Raw genomic sequence first — 20,116 nt, forward strand, 5'->3', positions numbered from 1 at the left:
TCTTGTTTATGGCGGGGCCTTTCTCCGGTCTCCCTCTGCAGTCCCGGCCGATTCCCGCGGGGAGCAGTCTCCATGGGGCAGCTCCTCTGCGGGAGCTGAAGTGGCCGCCTTCACCCTGCTCCTGACGGCCGCGGCCTCCCGGGAGGCCCCCGCCCGCCTGCCGTCCATTTGTACACCGCAGGCCTCCGGCACCTCGCGGCCCGCGCGCCCTCGGGCCGCAGTTGGAGCGCAGCTGGGGACGGGCGCCCTACCGACAGCCTCACCGGCGGGGGCTGCCCTGTAAAGGCAACTTGCTGAGACAAGTGCCAGATGTTTACTGTTGTCTGGCAGCATCGGCATCATCAGCGCAAACTGACGCTCTGGCCGTACGACTTTTGTTGCTGGTCTTGCAATAGACGGATTTATTGTGTTGCTGGTAGAACAGCTTGTTCCAAGACTTAATCCAGCTATAACATTTGCTTTTCTTAAAAGACAAAGTAGAGATATTAATACTTTCATTTTTGACATGTGGAGCTTTTTCCTGAGATGTCTTTGTGTAAGTTCACACTTCTAAGGGACCTCTGCGTTTTAGAGGCAGCAGAGTGTGTTCCTGGTAGCAGCCTCTGAAGCTATGTGATCTGTCTGAATCTGTCAGTACTTGTTTTGCTATCCTGCAGAACAGTTTTTTAAGTGGAGGTGTGCTTTACATGCAAAACTGTTCTTTGAGCAGAAACTTGAGATCGGTTTGGTCTTCCTTTTTAATTTTTTATCTGTAATGGTGGTTTTTGAATGAAGTATCTGACTGAATCAAACTTTGGTGTTTTGTTTTATAACTGTTAAGCCCACTTCCAAATTAGTGAACCATTTGTTTTAATATACTCAAGTATTCAAGGTATTCAGTTCTGCAGATAGTAGCTTGTGCATTTAATATAAATGAGTGGTAGTGACACCTTGAGTTATTGAGCCCCTTTTGCCCACTCCATGGCTGGCAAGCCGTAAATGTGTTCCCATGGTGGTTTGCAGGCAGACAGATGCCTTCATTTCCTTTTCCCAAACAAGGTGTTTGAGGCCAGCCTTGAAGTGGAAGAGCCTAGAGCTGAGGTTGGCATGGTGCTGAATCAGAGCCATGCTGATTGGCAGGGGGTGTGTGTATGTGTCTGTATTAATTTGCACACCTTTATTTTGCTAATTAAACCATGCTATTCCAGGTTTGAAACAGGCTTTTCTGCCTACTCAGCACTAGCAGAGGGAGTGTCTACCTGTGGGAGACTAGAAATATCTAATCTTATTCCATTAGTTTCCAAGTACCACTCTTCAGCACAGCTCCCTCAGAAAAAGAGGCTGTTGCCTGTTGATCCTGTTCTGTTGCATGGGGATGAATTCATTGGAACAAAATAGATTTCTAGTTCCTTATCTGAAACAGGTGAATCATTTAATCTGAAGTTTCTCAGAATATGTTTTCCCCATGTGGAAAAAGTTCAGAGGGAACTTTGAAGGTTTGGCAAGGAAGATCTTTCAATGGAACCAATGGTGAGCAACTGTAAGAAGTGGTGCTTCCAGGCTCACTTATCACCAGTTATTTTGCCCTGTGATTCTCTGTCTTTCCTCACAAATAAGCTTATCAGGATTGCTTACTGGTACAATATTAGTACACCTTACTAACTTGCAGTTTTATTTACAGTGTTTTCCAAGAGAGAGGAATCACCCTTAGAATTTCTTTTAGCTTTTCTGTTTTTGTATGGGTGTTGCAGTATGCAATGCAGCTGTTTCTGTGTGCATCAGTTCCTTGCCTTTTGGATCAAATTTCAGGGAGAAGAGATAATGCTTTAATGTGAATGAGGAAACACAGAAGAGAGAAAATAAAATAATTTGTGCCTAAGCTGTAGTCTTCCTTCCCTCCCCCCTTTTTTCCTCTTACTAGAGACAGAGTGGGTTTACTGGTCTAGTTTTTCTCTGGGATGATGGGTGGTTTAGGTAGCAGAGGGGAATTTCTCAGACTCCCTAAATCTCATCTCAGGAACTGAGTGCAAGGCCAGGAAGTGTCTTACCAGGTATGTTTACTCCCCCAGCTGTCCAGAAGTGGTCCTAAGTCTTGTATGTTGTTACTTCAGGCTTGTTTTGAGATGGAGGTGTTGAAGGCTCACTGTGATGAACAGCACCCTCACCAGGCTGAAGACTTCCCTGGGAAGCATGAGCAGAACAGCAAGCTTTTGGGTATGTGCTAAAATAGGGATTGCTAACAGTATATTTCTATTGCTGACATGCTGCTTTGTTGCTTCAGGAAGTTTCATCATCAATTATGAGCCTGTCTATATAGGATCCCATTGTATAAAGAATTAACAAAACTAAAACATTAGCAGTGGCTTTTCATTTTTAAGTTTAAGTTTTCACGTGTTACAAAACTTCAGCAGCAGCAGTTTGTCACAATTTGCTCTCTCTGCTATTTCTTAGTACACAATATGCTATTACAATGGAACACCAGAACTCCAAAAGCAGTCTTTTAGAATAAAATCCTGTGACCAGAGAAGTACACAAAAGTAATATTTTGCCTTTTAACATATAATCACCAGCCTTCTCCTCAAATATCTTCGGGTGTGTCTGTGTGCATAAAAACATTGTTCTTGCTCTTACCAGAGAAGCTGAACTATGATCATGTGGTTTTGTTGTTGTTGGATAGTGGGTTTATTGCTTGTTTTGGGGTTTTGTGGTGAATGTACTTCAATCTGGACTTTCTGTTCAGTGCTTGGCTAGTAATTCTGGATGGCCCCCCAGCTTACATATATAATGACTACTGATTTTCCTGGAAAGACATAGTCTTCTGTCAGTCCCCAGCACATCCATGTCCAGAATTACATAGAGTGATGCTGAATATTGTTTAATTTTCTTTCAATTACAATTTACAAAATCTAATTTACAACTACAAGATAACAATTTTAATTGTAATTTCAACTACAAATGGAAGGCTTTTCAGGTTTTAAAATTTCATTTACTTCTAGGAAGAAATTACTTTAAAATCTACTAACAGAAAATGTTGGGTATTAATTTCATACACTGATGGTCCAATGACTGGATGTTCTCTATACTCAATTGAGAATTCAGGCCCCCCAAAGACAACAGATGATATTTATACTGCTGTCTATCAACAAGAATAGTTACTAACTGTTTCTAGGACTTTTCAGAATATTTCACACAAGAAGCTGTGTTGAGTTACTAACTGCTCTCCACGACTTGGGTAGGCATGACCATGGCCTTGGATCCACAGCCTGTGTCCCCCAGCTGTCAGTGCTCCAACAGCATGGAACTTTGTCCAGGCAGGAACCTGAATTCAGAGTCAGACAAAACAGTATTTGACAGATTTTGTTGCAGATATGGAGGGGGCTTTTCCTGAGATTGTTAGGACCTTAGGACTCTTAATACTTGTGGCACAAAATAACCCAAAACCTGGGAGGATAAGGAAAGCAGAAATCTGCCAGTTTCTAAAGATTTAAAAGATGTATTTTGAGTTCTTGTTAGGAATCTTGCTTTTTTTTGCCAGAGTTAAGTCCTTTTTTCCTAACGAAGCAAGTTTACTGGAGAAGCAAGTTTTGTGTTGTAAGTTACTGTCGGTATTTTTTTGTGTGTAAAAAAACTGAAGCTTTAGTAACTCTCATCAGAAGTCATATGGAAATGCAATTATTGGAACAAAACTATATGTTACTTTATTTGAAGCTGATTAGACAACAAAATAGTTCTAAACAATGTTGTTAGAACAGCCTTTGCTAGACCTATATCACTCTGGAAAACAATCTTCTATTTCTGTCCTGTGGCTACTGACCTCTTGAGATGAAGTTTGTGTAGGATGTTTCCAATCCAAATAACAGGATTATCTTCCTGAGGGGAATGGCCTATGTTTTCAAGTGATGCAATAACATTTCGATGTCAAGTGCTTTATAGTTCTGTGATTTCATCTCTTAATATCTTGGAGCATTCCTGGGGAAAACCGTACAAATATCAGCTTTTCCCCTTCCTGTGTTTTCTGGAGATTTCAGAAAGCTTTCTTGAATATCTTACATTTGTTATGTTATACATGAACATTTGTGTAAAAAGTTTAAACTACTGTGCAAACTAATTGGAAATGTCACTTTTTAAATGGTAATTATTATCATTTTTTTTCATGACAAAACAAAAATTACAGCAATAAATGTTTTTTACAAGTTCTGAGCATGAATGGAACAAATGGTATCAATTAAAAACTTACATGATAACTCTTTAATTTTCAGTGTTATTTTCAACAAAAATGTTTACTATATTGACAGGGAAATTAAGTGATTCCTCAAATTTTCAATTTCTTATTTTTCAAGGTGTTTTTGTAAAATTGGGGAATAGCCAGAATAACTGTACAGCTGACCAGTTTTCCATAACCTTTTGTTTGAGGAGACTGAGGGGGGATCTTATTAACATTTACAATTACCTAAATGGTGGGTTTCAGGAGGTTGGGACATCCCTTTTTTCTGTGGTGTCTGGCAACAGGACAAGGGGTGATGGGATGAAGCTGGAACACAAAAAGTTCCGCTTAAATATAAGAAAAAACTATTTCAGTGTGAGGTGAGGGAGCCCTGGCACAGGCTGCCCAGAGGGGTTGTGGAGGCTCTTTTCTTGGAGGTCTTCAGTACCCGCCTGGACATGTTCCTATGCAACCTGATCTAGGTGAATCTGCTTCTGCAGACTAGATGATCTCTAAAGGTCCCTTCCAACCCTACCATTCTATTCTGTTCTATTAGATACACTGTCCTGTACATCTTGACTGTTAGGGCAAGTCTGGTCATTTTTATTGTAGGATGTTTTTAAAGTTTTACATGTCATTCCTCACAGGACTTATTAACTTTGTATTTATTGATCAAATGTAAATTAAATGAATTAAATGAATTAAAAAAATAAGTGGATAGTAAGAGAGCCAGCAGGCTTCAGTTCTCAAAAGTACTTTTAGTGTGTTAGTTTTTATACATTTTTGAAATAAAAACTAAAGTTAAAATAGGAAGTTAACTATAACTTGAATTGGCAACTAATTTATTGGGCTTTTACCAGGAAGAAAAGGTTCTTTAGGCAGATTTTAGATTTTGTTGCCATATGAAGTGAGCTAACATAGAAGGTTGGAGGTGCATGTTAATCCATACTTTAGTTGTAGCTTATCAGTAATATTCTGAAAATAATTCTCATTGCTTATGTTTTACTGTCCTGGTAAAACATAGCATATAAATATATTTGTGTGTATACAAGACAATATATATATATATATATCTATATTAACTTTATCATTTATTTTTAGGATGAAAAATGTGTACACCTTTTTTTCTTCCATTTGATTGACTTTCCAAACACCAGTTTGTGCTTAGTTCTGTGTAATAAAATACTCTTCACCTCTACTTTACAGAAATCGGTGACAGTTTCTACACACCTCAGAGCTTCAAAGGATGTGAATTCTTATGCAGGGTGTAGACTGTAAACTACAAGGCTTCATAAACTGAACGGAAAACTTCTTAGTGTTTTGAAATGATGCAATCCAACATCCTTGTCATGCCATCTAGTGATGGCAGCACGAACTGCAGCAACTTAAACTCAGAGCAAATGAGTTTTGTTTTTTACTGTTTTAGGTATTGTGAAAGATTACATTACTGATCTTAAAGAAATAAATATCTTTGCCTACATTTTTTATTTGTATCTGATGTGTGAGCTCCTGCACTTACAGAAACAGCTGTTATGGTTTTGTCTTTAATGAAATTGATGTTGCAGATCACATGAAAGATTTATCAATAAGATGTAATCTGTGCTACTAACCAGAAGGCTTTTGCCCTCTCAGGAACAGCTAGGTGGCAGATAAGTTAAAAAAAAACCAAACCACATTTTAAATGCTGCAGTTGATAAGGATAAGGGAGTTGGAAGAAAAATAACATCAAGTATGCAGATGGTAATGTCAGTGGGGATAGACACCTGTACGCTGTTTGTGTGAGTTCACAGTCCTGTGAACTGAAGTGTGATTTGTGACCTGATATAGGTCAGATATTGAATCAAGCAATAAAACACCCAAGTTATTTTCCCCATTCTTTCCACAGCAGGAATAAAAAAAGATATTGAAAAACTTTATGAAGCAGTGCCCCAGCTTGTAAATGTGTTCAAAATCAAGGACAAAATTGGAGAAGGTAAATGTTGTATTTTAGCTTGCTTAGATTTAGATTTCTTTTTGATGTTTCTAACAAAAGGTGTAAATCTAACATCTCAATATATGCAATGTAAGCCAACTGCCTTCTTGATCTCTGTCAGAATTCTGGTCTGTTGCTGAGCATATACATGTATTAATTACGGACATTTTCAAGATATATTTTAAAAAATCTGGTATATTAAAGCCTGTCAAAAAACTCCCAGCATTTCAGTTTCAACAACTAGAATTTTTTGAAGTAGATTCAAGTAAATAAATCCTGGCACTCCATTCTTTTTTTCTTTTACATGAGAAAAATGCCTTTTTGATGGATGTCTGCACTTTGAGACTGTTGAACTAGCATGATGCAAACACAGTACTTAAATGTAATCAAAAGTAATTTGTACTGTATATTCATGCTTCAACTTGCATGGTCAAATATCTCAGATCATTAAGATAAATTAACCTCCTAAGAGGTATATTAAGATATCCTAAAGTTAAACGAGTGGGTGAGTTTATTCTACAGTCTCAATACTCCCTTCTTCAAATAAGCCTACTACTTGTAAGCCCAGAGCATTATTGCGTAGACAGAATGTGATAAAGTTACACATCATGTGAGAAGTCTTACTTTGTAGGTAAGATAAGAGAATTAAGAAAGATGTAGCAATTTCTGAAATGCTTTGAATAGTAAAGGCAGTGCTTTCCAGATTAGCATTATATAGCCCACTTACATCATAGGGAGAGAAGAGTTAGATGTCAGATGAAAGTAAGCTACCTAAACAAGAAAGCAAATCAAAGACAAGAAATTTACATTCAAAGAGCTCTGTGTCTCAGGCAAGTTAGACAGTGTAACATTTGCATTTTTACTGACATAAAAAACTTGTATACAAGATCACTGAATTCAGTAGTAGAAAAAAGAGATTGCGTCTTTCTCTTCTAGATTCTGCTTTTGATGTAGTATCAAGTTTAATGCGGGACTGTGAGCAGTTAGATCACTTCTGTAACAATCTGAATTGACCTAATTAAAAATGCTGAAGACAGTGTTTTTCTCCCTCCTTTACAGGTACTTTTAGTTCTGTTTACTTGGCCACAGCACAACTACAAACAGGATATGAGGAAAAAATGGCTCTGAAACACTTGATTCCAACCAGCCACCCTCTGCGAATTGCTGCTGAACTTCAGTGCCTCACAGTGGCAGGGTACTTAAGCAAAAAGATTGCAGTTGTTGGGATTGAACTACTGAGCATTGTCTCACAGCTCTGTATTTATTTATTTTAAGTTTTGGCACTTTGCTTGCTCTTCCTTAACCACAGAAATGTATATTCTTTTTATCAAGAGCAAATAGGAAATGGAGTGTCTTACCTGCAATGGATATCCTTTCCTGCTAAGCTCAATTTGTGGATGGTGCTGAATTTTGCATCTGAGAAGTTCTATGATGTATCTCTGTGATAACAAAAAATAGCAGTTCTGAAGTGCTTGGAAAAAATAATCTGTTAATTGGAAAATATGATGTTAGGAATTACTATTTAATTACAAATTATTAATTAATTAAAGTACAATTAATTTTAAAATATTAAAATCATAATGAGAATCTGTTGATTTGCACTTTCCTAAAGTAGTTGGTATCATGAAGAGGTTAGATCCTACATTTAATCACAGCAGTAACTACATACCATGGCCCCACAAATAATCTGTGGAGCCCTGGTTGCCAATTGCAGAGCTCAAAAGGAACATTGCAATGAGAGGCAACAGCATAACTACTGCTTGCCTCAACTACTTTGACCGCTGCTAAGACTGCTGTCAAAGTATAAAATAGAGTATAAAAGAAAGCCTGACTGAAGTTTTTAGGAAATAAAGGAAAATAACCATCTATCTTCTGGTCTTTATTCAGTACAATTACTTTTCTTCCAGGGGACAAGATAACGTTATGGGAGTTAAATATTGCTTCAGGAAAAATGACCATGTGGTTATTGTTATGCCATATCTGGAACACGAATCCTTCTTGGTGAGTCCCAGTCTTTTTATGTGTAGTAAAACTTTTAAACTAAAAGCAGTTGCATAATTGCAGTATTCAAATAATCTTTCAGGACATTTTGAGTTCTCTTTCCTTTGAAGAAGTGAGGGAATACATGTTTAATCTGTTCAAAGCATTGAGGCGCATTCATCACTTCGGTATTGTTCACCGTGATGTCAAGCCCAGTAACTTCCTCTACAACAGGCAGCTAAAAGAGTAAGTCTGTCCAGATGACTGTACTGTGATCTCATTTGGAGATGTGTGCCTTGGCAGAACAGAGTCAATTAGGCTTTTGGGGTTCTTTGCCTTCCAGCTGCACAACGTGTGCTTTATTAGTTGTAAAACTCTTGTATCTGTGTTTAGGGATTTGAGGAGGGAAGGACTGATTTGGGTTTTTTTTCATACTTAATATACTGTCTGCTTCATTAGAGTGACAAATACCTGAAAAATGAAGATTTTACTGTTGAGAATGAGCAGAATTTACAATTGAGAATAACAAGGGTTTTTTTAATAAGAAAGCTAATAGTGACTTGTGCATAGACTGGTACTTGTACATTTTTGCTTGTGGATAGAGTAAAACTGATACAAGTAAGACAGAAGGATTTGGGCTGTTTTCACCTTAAATTGAGTTAATGCTTTTAACTTGGATTACAACAGGGTTGGCTTTTTTTGCCTGAAAGTTAAAATGTTTAAAGACTATAAAAAATGAGGTACTGCTTTTTTTGTGAAGAGCTGAAATGGATAGAGTAAGATATTGTTTCAGTGCTAGTAGCCCTATAGCTGTATTGGTAAGTATTGTGCTGGTGAAGGGTCTGGAGCACAAGTCTGAGGAGCACCTGAGGGAATGGGGTATGCTTAGCCTGGAGAAGAGGAGGCTGAGGGGAAACCTTGTCACTCTACAAGTACCTGAAAGGAGGTTGTAGCGTGGTTGGGGTTGGTGTCTTCTCCCGATAACAAGTGATAGGAAATGGCCTCAAGCTGAGCTAGGAAGGTTTACATTGGATAGAAGGGAAATCTTCACTGACAGGATTGACACTGTTGGAACAGGCTGCCCAGGGAAGTGACTGAGTCACCATCCCTGAAGGTATTTAAAAGATGTGTAGATGTGGCACTTATGGACACAGTTTAGTGGGACTTAGCACTAATACTGATTTGGCTTGATCTTAAAGGCCTTTTTCAACCTAAATGGTTCTATGTGTAGAAGTTTTTAGGGGAGATGTGATTGTTTTTTCTCAAACCACAAACTTAAACATTTGAGAAATACTGTTTGAGTTTGGGTTTGTAGTACTATTTCAGATTAATCTGTCAAAATGAATTTGTAGTGTGATTTTGTTCTTCCAGAATTTGTTTTAGCTTTAATTTCTACTGAAATAATCTGAGCCTCAGAGACAGATGGGTTGTCTCTATACTGGTTATAGCAAAAAATAACTCTTCTAAAGACAGATTTGAAGTGTGAACTAATGTAGTTTACCTGTTGGAAAATCACTGCTTGAAGTCTGGCAAAACTCTCAGCGTTGTTAGTCTTGTCTGTTGTCACTGCTACGTTATCCTCTGCCCACGGCAATCCTGCAAGGGTCAAATCACTTGATGGTTGGCTGAAGGTTTAGAGCTGTAGGATTATAAGAAGCCTGGAAAGGAGTTGCTGGGAATATTACTTAATGCCATGGGAGAAAGTATGTGCTTGAGAATGCTTTTTGACAGGAAGCAATGAAGTAATAACATTGAGGGGATGGGTAAGAAGACAAGAGCACGAGGAAAGTAGGACTGTGCTGCCAGCACCAGTACAGATAGCAACGTACAGATCAATGGAAAGCTTGCGACTCCTGATTCTATATTGGTGTCTTTCAGGTACGCTTTGGTAGATTTTGGCTTAGCACAAGGAACCCCTGATACGAAAATTGAACTTCTCAGGACCGCCCCCTCTGCAGACCAGCAGGGAAGTTGCTCACAAAATAATCTCCACTTTGGGAGACGGGGCTTCTTTCTGTCGGTGTCACAGCACCTAAACGGATAGCTCAACAGGCGGCCTCGAAAGCGGCTGACAAAAGGCCCGGCTCGCTTTCAAAGAGGCAGAATAATCGAGGAAGAGGAGGAGAGGTTCTCCCGGCTTTGTGCGGGCCCGTCGCTGTGTTTAATGTGGCGCTGGGGCCAGCAGGGGGAGCCGCGGCACGCGGCTGGCGGCGGCCTGGCGGGCGGGGCGGGGCGGGGCGCGCTCGCGGCTGAGGGGCTGAGGGGCGGGCGCGTGCCGCCGCTGGCGCCCGGTGCCTTTTGTAAGCGTGCCTGCCGTCTTCTCATCAAACCCATGCCTGACAATGACTTGCCGTGCAGCTGCTAATGGCACCGCAGGCTTCTGGGGCTTTGTTTTCTTCAACGGTCAGTATGCAGCTGACTGTTAGAGAAGATCCTTATTGTCCTTTCTGTTGGTATTGCAGGAGGATTCTGTGTGCCATTCCATCCCCCACTCTGTCTTCCGAGAGAGGAATTTCAATACCTACAGTTCCACACACCAGGAGAACACAAATACAAAAGTAAGAAGTGTGACTCATCAGTGTGAGCAGCCTGTTACACAGTTAAGAAATTGTAGGACTGTTGTTATGTAAGACTGGACACGCTCCAGGATGCTGTGGGACTAAGAGGTTTTGAGCAGATTATTCCGTGTGTCTTTGCTGAAAGGCCCTGGAGAAATTTTCATTTCTGTTTCAGTCTCGTTGGAAACTCTTGAAGAACTAGTTGTGTAGCTGTCCCCTTAGCTGGTCTTGTCTGTATGCTAAAGTAGTGGTTTCTCCTACGTATGTATCCGTGTAACTAAGATACACTTAGCTTGTATGTCAGGAGGCTGGGACATCCCATTTTTCTATTGTAGCTAGCAACAGGACAAGAGGTGATGGGATGAAGCTGGAACACAAACAGTTCCACTTAAATATAAGAAAAAACTATTTCACTATGAGATGATGGAGCCCTGGCACAGGCTGCCCAGAGGGGTTGTGGAGGCTCCTTCCTTGGAGGTCTTCAAGACTCGCCTGGACATGTTCCTGTGCGACCTGATCTAGGTGACCCTGCTTCTGCAGGGGGGTTGCACTAGATGATTTCTAAAGGTCCCTTCCAACCCTACCATTCTATGTTTCTATGAGTCATTTCTTTATTTTGCAGTTGACACTGGAGAGAGAACTTGTAACATTTTCCTGTACATCTTTAATTGGTATTTAATATGACAATGGGAACACCCCAACTAAATTAGATGCTTTGTGCAGCAGTGCTCATGTTATTGTAGACAGTTAGAGCCTGTGTGTTGCTGTGGCATTTCATACACATTTTTTTAAATTCTCATGTTGAACAAAAAGCATCCTTGAAACATTATAGTAACTGAAGTACTTGTCTTGTAGCTTCAGTATATCTGATGTATATTGTTTTTTAGTAAACCCTTAAAAATGTCTTCTGAAGGAGAAGGGGAGGGAATCAGGACATTTAGGAAGCTCCAGTATCTGTTTTGTAGTTGTGATATTGTTAAAAAAGTTTTCTGTTTTCTGTCCTATATTGCAATTTCTTGCTCACCTTTTCAGTCTTAGTGTTGTAGGAACTGGCCTATTTTTATGTAAAGAGAAGCTTCTTAAATATATCACCCTCTCTAAAATATCTACATTGCAGCTCATAAACCGGTCAAAGATGATAGATGTTTCATCTAGGAAGTTAGTGACAAAGAAGAAGATTGTTTCTACCAAAACAGCGAGCAATGGGGCAGCCAGGAAAACTGCCAGCATTTGTCTCTCAAACCAGATCTGTGACTGTTATGCAACGGACAGAGTTTGCAGTGTTTGCCTTTCAAGGTAATTTGCTTTGATAATGTTGTAAAATTGTCTGCTATGCTGTCAAGCAAGGTCAGAAGCTTAGACTTACTAGAGAGCAGATTTAGTAGGCGAAAGATAGCATTTGGTCTGTACAACCCTTAAAACACCGATTATATTCTTCTTAAACAAGGTTAGTTCGTGGAGTTCATGGATTAATTGGTTCACTGCTATCTGCAGCAACAGAGATTCACTCTTAATGATATTTTTTGTTGCATTTAATTATCCACCCACCTGTGCTGTAGGAAATCCCTTGAGTTAATTACAGCACTTAGAGAAGACAATACATCAAGCTGTCATTTATAGTTACCTAATAGGCCTAAATCATGCTGCCTATAGTTTGAATTCTGCAAACCATGAAATTTAATAGAATGAATAGGAAACATGACTCTTTTGTATTTGTTAATTTAAAAAATAGTGTTTAAGTTTTAATAATAGACATGTTAGAGAATCTTAATAACTCAGTTCAACTCCGTCCCTCTGCAGTTAGTTTTAGTTATGATCTACCATTGCCTTTTATCCACACATTAAAGAATACACAGTAATGCAGAGAATTCAGCTCACTAGGCACAGTCCTGAAACTTCCCTTCTCTTCCCAGACTGTCAAAATATGGTAATATTGGCTTCATTTCAGCAGTTTGAAACATGAGGATATATATTATAGATAGTATAAGGCTGCTATTATGCAACATAATTTCATGCTAGGTAATTATAAGATGCTTCAAGCTTCTGTAAAACTTGAGTTGAGGCAGGATTAGGCTATTCACACATCTTACACAAATTATCCTAAAGGTATTATTAATCATTATTGATCAACTTTTATAGCCTAAACATGTTTGTCTCTTATTACAAGGAGTCAACAAGTTGCTCCCAGAGCAGGAACACCTGGATTCAGAGCACCAGAAGTATTAACAAAGTGCCCCACTCAGACCACAGGTACTGCACAATAGACAAACTAATGCCTTTTTTAACCTGTTGATCTTTCTCATTTATGCTTATTATGTTGTCTTTTTTTTATGGGAGGGGCTTTGTTTACATGTGAAATTCATTTTATCATCCCTTCTAACAGTTATTATGCATTTCCTGATTTTAATTAGAAATTTATTGTTCAGAGTAAAAACAAGTTAGGAATATTTTTCCTGTGCTTGAAATGTAACTACATCTTGATTCATTGAGGGGTAGTGCCATATGCAGGGGCTGAATACAATGTATTTTAAAAGAAAGCAAAGCTGTAATTTATACCAAATTTATTGGCTTATTGGCTTATTTGTTCTAGTAAAATTTTGACAAAATCCTGGTGAGAGGACATATCCTAGACTTTTCTAGACAGATTGTCACATATATTTTGCTGTCATGGCAGGCATAGTTAAGAGCATAACTGCAAATGTGTTCTAGAAAGCCTTGGTTAATATTTTTTAGGGCTTTAAATATGTGATCTGTAAATATATATATTTTTTCTTACTAACTTTTTAGCTTCTCAGGGTTAAAAACTGTCAAGTTCATTAGCTTCAGCAGTATGGATATAAGGGCAGAGCAGAGGGATGGATAGTGCATTAGTTGATGCAAGTAGGGTGGAAGAGGTTGTGTCTACCTGGAGAATGAAGGACTAATAAAAGCAAAGTTGCCTGTTAAACATTTGATGTATGACCAGGAATTTTGAAAGATACAAATGTCCCCAACAATTGGATCTAAAATAACAGGTTTTGGCTACTTCTTAGCTGAATACCTTTTGAGAAAATTGTCACTTTTTAATACTTCAAGTGTGTGTTCACACTCAGAACAGACATAACAATACATTTGATCAGCTCATCCCTGGAGAGTTTAATGTTAATTGAAACATCTTCACTGTGGATATGACTGGCATTCCAAGGGGTATGGCAATCTGTTTGGAGTTAGTGTGCCTGTGCTGTAACAGCCATCATTATGGGCTAGGAGACATCCAGAAATCCAGGACAAGTTTAGACAATCTCTGAATCTGTCTAGACAGAATTTAGGCAGAAAGAAGACATACCTAGGAAATCTTGGACACATACTGGTGCTAAATATGCTTTCAGATGGTTTTCTGTTCTCTAGGGTAATGGAGAGCAGGATTACAGAAAACATGGATAACTGTGAAAACCCTTAGGCGTGGCACAGACGTGCCTAGAAATACTGAGTCAGTGGTGCCGAGCTCCTGTGTGTATCAACAAGATCTTAATTAGAGCTGGGTAGACTAATACTAATATTTATGAGATGATGTTGTATTTGAATTAACAAATCTTGTCTGCTTCCATCTGGGACTGCTGTAGTCACCTCTTGTATTCCTGCCAGTCTTAGTACTTGTTCTGGTGTCTGTGCTGAGACCAAGCTACCAGCTGGAGCCAGTGGACCCCTTCCAGAGCTGCCGCAGTGCGTCTGATCTAGGTGCACAGGGCAGGGAATACAACCTGAACTCCCAAGTTGACATTATATACGTCCAGTTACACTTTAACTTGGTTTGCCCCTTTGCTTCCACTTCCTCAGTCTGCCTCATTAGTTGGTTAACACTAGACAAAAGCATAGAGAGGAGCCATGATTTAAGTCATTGCACAGGATCTTGCACTCTGATGATCCCAGTTCCCCAGTTATAGGGCCAGGATTTTCTAACCATTCTGATACATAATGTCTATTATTTTCACCAAGAGTTAAGTAATTAAACTTCTTTAAAGGTCTTGACCTTTGACTCCAACTTACCCAGCCATATAGTTGGGGTGATGTACAACACCCAAAGAGATAGTGTGGTCTTTTCAGCAGTGACACAGTAATAGGACATTTTTTTTTACAGCAACTATGAAAAATATACAAAGGTTTTTTCCACTGTAAACTGTGCCAAATGATTCACTTGGATTTTTTTTTTTTAATAAATCTGAGTTTCAAGTGAAGTCAACTAAATACTGGTTTTTTCCTCCCAGAATTCTGTGCTAACAGTGTTTCTGTCTAAAACGTCAGAACTCATTACTGTCTATTTTACTGCTGCTTATCTTTTGTCAGAAAAAGTAGAATAGCTACATCTTTATTTCCCAGCTGCTATTTTTTTCTCTTTAGAGTTTGAGAATCCTTTAAACTCTCTCCTTCGCTTTCCTTGCCATCTCTCAAAATGTGCAACTTAAGGAGCCAAAGAATTATGGCAGGCAGGTATCCTCATAGCTTTCAGTATTAAACTTTCCACCAAGCTTTGGTGTCTGTGCCCAGAGTACTCTCTGTACTCTTCATAACACAATGAAAGTGATGAATAACTTCTAACTGTTACAGTTCTTAAACTGGCTATCTTGTCAAGTGATTTCATACTAGAGAGGAACAGAGCTCACAGTAAGATGATTTTTTTTGGTATTGCCTAACTGTGGCAGCCTCAGTCCCAGAAAAAATCATTTTCTCATTTCCTTGTGATCTGTTTCTTCTTTATGATCCTTATGTAAGGTTTTCTTCATGTGAAGCAAACTTAAGTACTGAAACTAGCCAGTTCTTTCCTCTGCTCATCTCCCTGGGTAAAACAATGTCAGACATTGTTTTGGTACGTTTAAAGTTTAGCAAGTTAATGGGATTACTCATATCAAAAAGTCTGTGGAAAAGCTTAAACACCATCTTTGCATCAAAGCAGGACATTATTCTTCACTCTAATTCATTTCCACTGTTTGCTGTACTGTTATCTATGTGACCAAACTCAGTAAATACTTCAAAACATAACGTTTTCTGATAAAAGCTTTTCAGGTCATGATTTCTTTTTAAAGAAAGCTGTGATTTTGTTTATGATGAAGTTTTGAGTTCACTTATTACTAAGTTTGCTTTCAATTGCAGCAATTGACATGTGGTCTGCAGGAATCATATTCCTTTCTCTGCTTAGTGGACGGTATCCATTCTACAAAGCAAGTGATGATTTAACTGCTTTGGCACAAATCATGACAGTTCATGGATCCAGAGAAACCATTCAGGCTGCTAAAACTTTTGGTATGCAAACTTTAATTGTGGGGGAAAGGGCAAGATGTATGCTTGGTCTGCTAGTTACTGCAGTGAAATGCATTCTACGGTTATATATATATGTAAATAAATACTTTGAGGTTTGAGAGTAGTTTTGGAGGGAAATCACACATTTTGCACTAAAAGTACTTTAAAACTCTAAAAGTACTAGTCCATATATACAGAGTTACAAGAAAGTTTTACATTTTAATAACAAGTGTATGGGGTAGTTCATGCTAGAGGTTTCCCAGCCTATCTACTGCCTTTCACTAAGTCAGGGCCATTTGAGGTGAAACATGCCAACTAAATGTTTTGTGCTGGCATTTGGTTAGAATTCTTGAGGCAATGTTTCTATTCCTGCAAAATTTGCCCTGGAGGCTTAAGTCAATATGACTTAATATTTAGATGATGTAAACTTTGCTTCCTCTCCACTCAAGAAGGGCTAGTGAAAAGAAACACCACCACCTAAAGCCAACAGATGACCTGTTTAAAAACAACTAAAACCACTGTCACCACAAAACACATAAAACCCTAAAATAACCATTGCCCTATTGTTTCCAGGCCAAGTGCTGCAGCAGTTACTATCTGAAAGGGTAACTGACAGCATGAAACTTGATAGTTTTCATTCTCCAGGCAGGTGTAAAAATCAGGGTATCTTATTTTCTTCGGTTCTGTTAAAATGACAGTGAAATGCAAAACGACGACACGTGGGGTGGGTGACGACCTGGCATGATGTAATTTCACAAGCAAACCCATACAGCTGTGTTCAGAGCAGAGCTGAGACTGTCTTTGTGACTTGCTTTGTGGCTGCTTTGGAGGAGTGGGAGGGGTTGGATTTCGGATTTTGACAGGTTTGGGTTGTTGGGTTTTATGCTGGTTACGCTTCAAGACTTGAAGTTTCTCTGAAACAGAAGTTACAGTTGCACAGAAAGGATAAGAAAGTGTTACTCATTGTAAATTTATTTTTTTCTAGGTAAATCAGTTTTGTGTACCCAAGTTGTCCCAGCACAAAACTTAAGAACCCTGTGTGAGAAGCTGAGAGGAACAAATTGCAACTGTAAGAGGTTCCAGGGTGAAGTGCCCAGCAAGTCTGTAAATGGCTTGGCTTTGCCAGTCACAGTAGACAAACTGTGTGCTCCTGAGACACTCAAAAACCAAATTCAGCACTTAGAGAGCTTTCAGGAAGGTGATGGTGCTTTGGAAATGAAGGTAACAGACATGAAAGGATGGGATCAGGTTCCTGATGAAGCATATGATCTACTTGATAAGCTACTAGACTTAAACCCCGCGACAAGAATAACTGCAAAAGAGGCCTTGCTGCATCCTTTTTTTAAGGACATGAGACTCTGAGAAGATGCCATATTCTATTATTGCTTTCATATGTTTAATGTGGAAATGACACCCTGAGGTAGTTTTACCTTATTGCCCTCAACATTTACACTCGTTACAACACCATCACACTGAGCGCAGAGCTACTGAAGTTGTGTCCTGCACAGTTGGACTGTAAATGGCAGTTTATGTTAAGAAATACTCAAAGATGTAAAAATTACATGGTGCTTCCAAGGGGTTATTGCTGTGCACACCTGTTCTCTGAGAAAGTTAACTTTGATGAAAAACTACAAAGGAAAAGAGTTTCACAAGCTGTGTGCTTAATTTTGGAGGTTTAAAATTAGTGAATTTGCCTTAAATTACAACTGAGAGTTTTTTCCATACTTGCATATCTCTGCTCCTGATTAGTACATGGGGAACTGAAAATGGAACTAAGCGTGTTTATTTTCTTCAGACTACTTTCAGAGAACAGTATTACTTTGAGAGTGTTGCTAGAGGAGGGGCCAGGTGCTGGAGGTTATATCACCAAAGAAAAGCCTAACTCTTTAAAAAGTATGTTTTGGTTCCTTGTCTGGTCTTTCCTACTTAGGCAATAGTAGTAAAGGCCATTTCTCATTTTGCATGGCCCATGTTTCCTCAGGACCATGGGTAACTGTCAATATTCATCAACTGCTGCCCTCAGAATGTCTCATGTGACATACATAAGTTTGATTTCTGGTATGGAAATAACAGATTTTTTGGTAAGAGTATCTGTGAAATAAAGGATTTGTTTTTATAACTTCAGAAGACTGTCTAGAGATGCTTCTATAAAAGTTACTCAAGTAAGGTTTTCCTGTGGGATGTTTCTGTTCAGGAAGAATTATGCACATTTGTTTCCTGCATAAATTCCTCAGTGACAGAAAACACTTTTCTGATAGCTGTTAGAGCAGAAGTCTCTTAATTGTCAAGGAAGCCTTACCTCAGAGTTAGGACCAGATATAGCTAGCTTCTAAGTAGGAAGAACAACCTTGAAAACATCTAACCCTGTATGTTAAATGTGTAAGGTAAGTTTCATTATGTTCAGCAGAAGTTACTCTGAATCCCATGATAATTCTGGAGACTGAAACTTCATAGTGTTTTTCCATGTACATTTCTTGAAGTGCTAGTGGAGCTGTTGCTGTAGGAGGTTACAGGCCATTCTGAGAAAAGATTGCTGCTTTGATAACTTTTGTATAAGTCTTCTCATGTGAGCTGGTGGTTCTCACAGTGCAAAGGTCCTGACCAGGGCCGAAGAGACGTTATTTCAGTGTATTAAAAACGTTGAGTACACAGAAAGTAATGGTGATGTTACTCTGTTCCTGGCATCAGCAGTTAGAGAAAAATATTTGCAGATGTCAGAATATTGATTGCAGAAAATCTTGAAACCCACAAGACCCTGGGGCCCAGGTCTTAGTAATTTTTGCTGTTTATATAATTTCAACACAGCATGTCACTGAGAAATTATTTATCTAAAGGAACTGTGGCCAAATTTGGCAAGCAATGCTGTCTGCCAGTGTCTGCAGATGTATTGTTTCCTCCTACGTTCACTTATGCTGTCTATGGTCTTATGAGAGCACTAGCTGACAACAAGCAAAAATATGTCAGCTATCTATTGTGAACTTTCTAAACAACTTCAGCTTTTTAAGCTTTCCTGCTAACCACAGTGCTGAGCAGCTCTTTGCAGCAGGAACTGCAACAATTAACCACCACCTAAGTTTAATAGCCAAAAAGGAAGAATCATTGCTAACAATGTTTGTGCCAAAACAATAAGAGTAAATAAAATTCTGTAAGGAATAATTCCAAGCTTCAGTATATTCCATGACAAGCTTGAAGAACACATTGTTATTCCTTCTTCTAGATAGCTGTTTATTTAAAACGTGGAGAGGTATTTTTTTTTCCAGGGGAAGAATGAAGTGGGGAAAAAAAGTGTGTTTCGACAAGCTATAGGCTTACAAAGTACTTCTTGTAGCAGTGTACAAAAAGAATGAAAGCCTAAAGTTCTCAACGAACAAAAGAAAATGAGGAAGGCAAACAGCAAGAAAGCACTAGAGGTGTGCAGTGATTGAAGGTGCAGCTGTATTGCTGTTGAGTTCTGGACACTATGTTCTGACAAGGATATTAATGAATTGGAAAGAAACCAGAAAATAGCAGCAAAATGCAGCATGCACTTGGGAAGAGGAAGAGAAACTTGATTCCTAAAATCCAGAGAACAGAATGCTGGGAGGAAGTCTAAATACATTTGTGTATCTAGCATAGGGCAGACCAGCTCTTTGTCAGTGCTCAGCCAGGCTAGGTGAGGGACTTGTAGCTGGCATTAAGTTTATGATATTTTTTTCATATAAGTGGGCATCTTCTTAAGAGTGCCTGAGGTAATACCTGCAAAAGAGCAACCAAGTTGTTCTGGGTAATGCTGATAATAAGGGATAGATGAAATTCTGAATTCTATTGAGTTCACTTTTGAGATTGGACTCAGCATATTTAAAACAAACTACTATGTGATAAAATTATAAACAGGACATCACTATTCTGCCTGAGAATATTAAGTATCCTCCTTATTTATTTGCCATTGTCTCCAGAAAGTAAAAGCAATGGGGAACCAATATGCGGCCAAGACTTCCTGTGCAGGTGCAAAAGGCTCCCCTGAATCCTTGAGTGGTCTCTTGCGGTTACCAGGTGTGATGGGACCCTGAAGTGTTTCTGTAACTGCCCAATATACAGCCAAGTTCCTATGGTCAGAAGCTAGGCTGGGCCTTAAGTTAGAACGTGAATCAGACTTTCATTCCAGGGCCC

At 39.0% G+C, this 20,116-nt stretch overlaps 1 protein-coding gene across 1 annotated transcript; it reads left to right on the forward strand.

Moving 5' to 3' along the window:
* Nucleotides 1-476: 476 nt before the first annotated feature.
* On the forward strand, nucleotides 477-18,019 carry CDC7 (cell division cycle 7). The gene is given in 13 exon segments (XM_062003846.1): nucleotides 477-535; nucleotides 2,091-2,193; nucleotides 6,069-6,155; nucleotides 7,215-7,350; nucleotides 8,063-8,156; nucleotides 8,239-8,381; nucleotides 10,014-10,141; nucleotides 10,144-10,262; nucleotides 10,598-10,693; nucleotides 11,811-11,989; nucleotides 12,861-12,943; nucleotides 15,821-15,970; nucleotides 16,953-18,019. Coding segments are annotated over 13 exon segments (1,725 nt in total). The 5' UTR covers nucleotides 477-505; the 3' UTR covers nucleotides 17,330-18,019.
* The last annotated feature ends 2,097 nt before the right edge of the window (nucleotides 18,020-20,116 follow it).

The sequence above is a fragment of the Colius striatus genome, chromosome 10 (assembly GCF_028858725.1).
Source record: "Colius striatus isolate bColStr4 chromosome 10, bColStr4.1.hap1, whole genome shotgun sequence".
Classification (NCBI taxonomy): domain Eukaryota; kingdom Metazoa; phylum Chordata; class Aves; order Coliiformes; family Coliidae; genus Colius; species Colius striatus.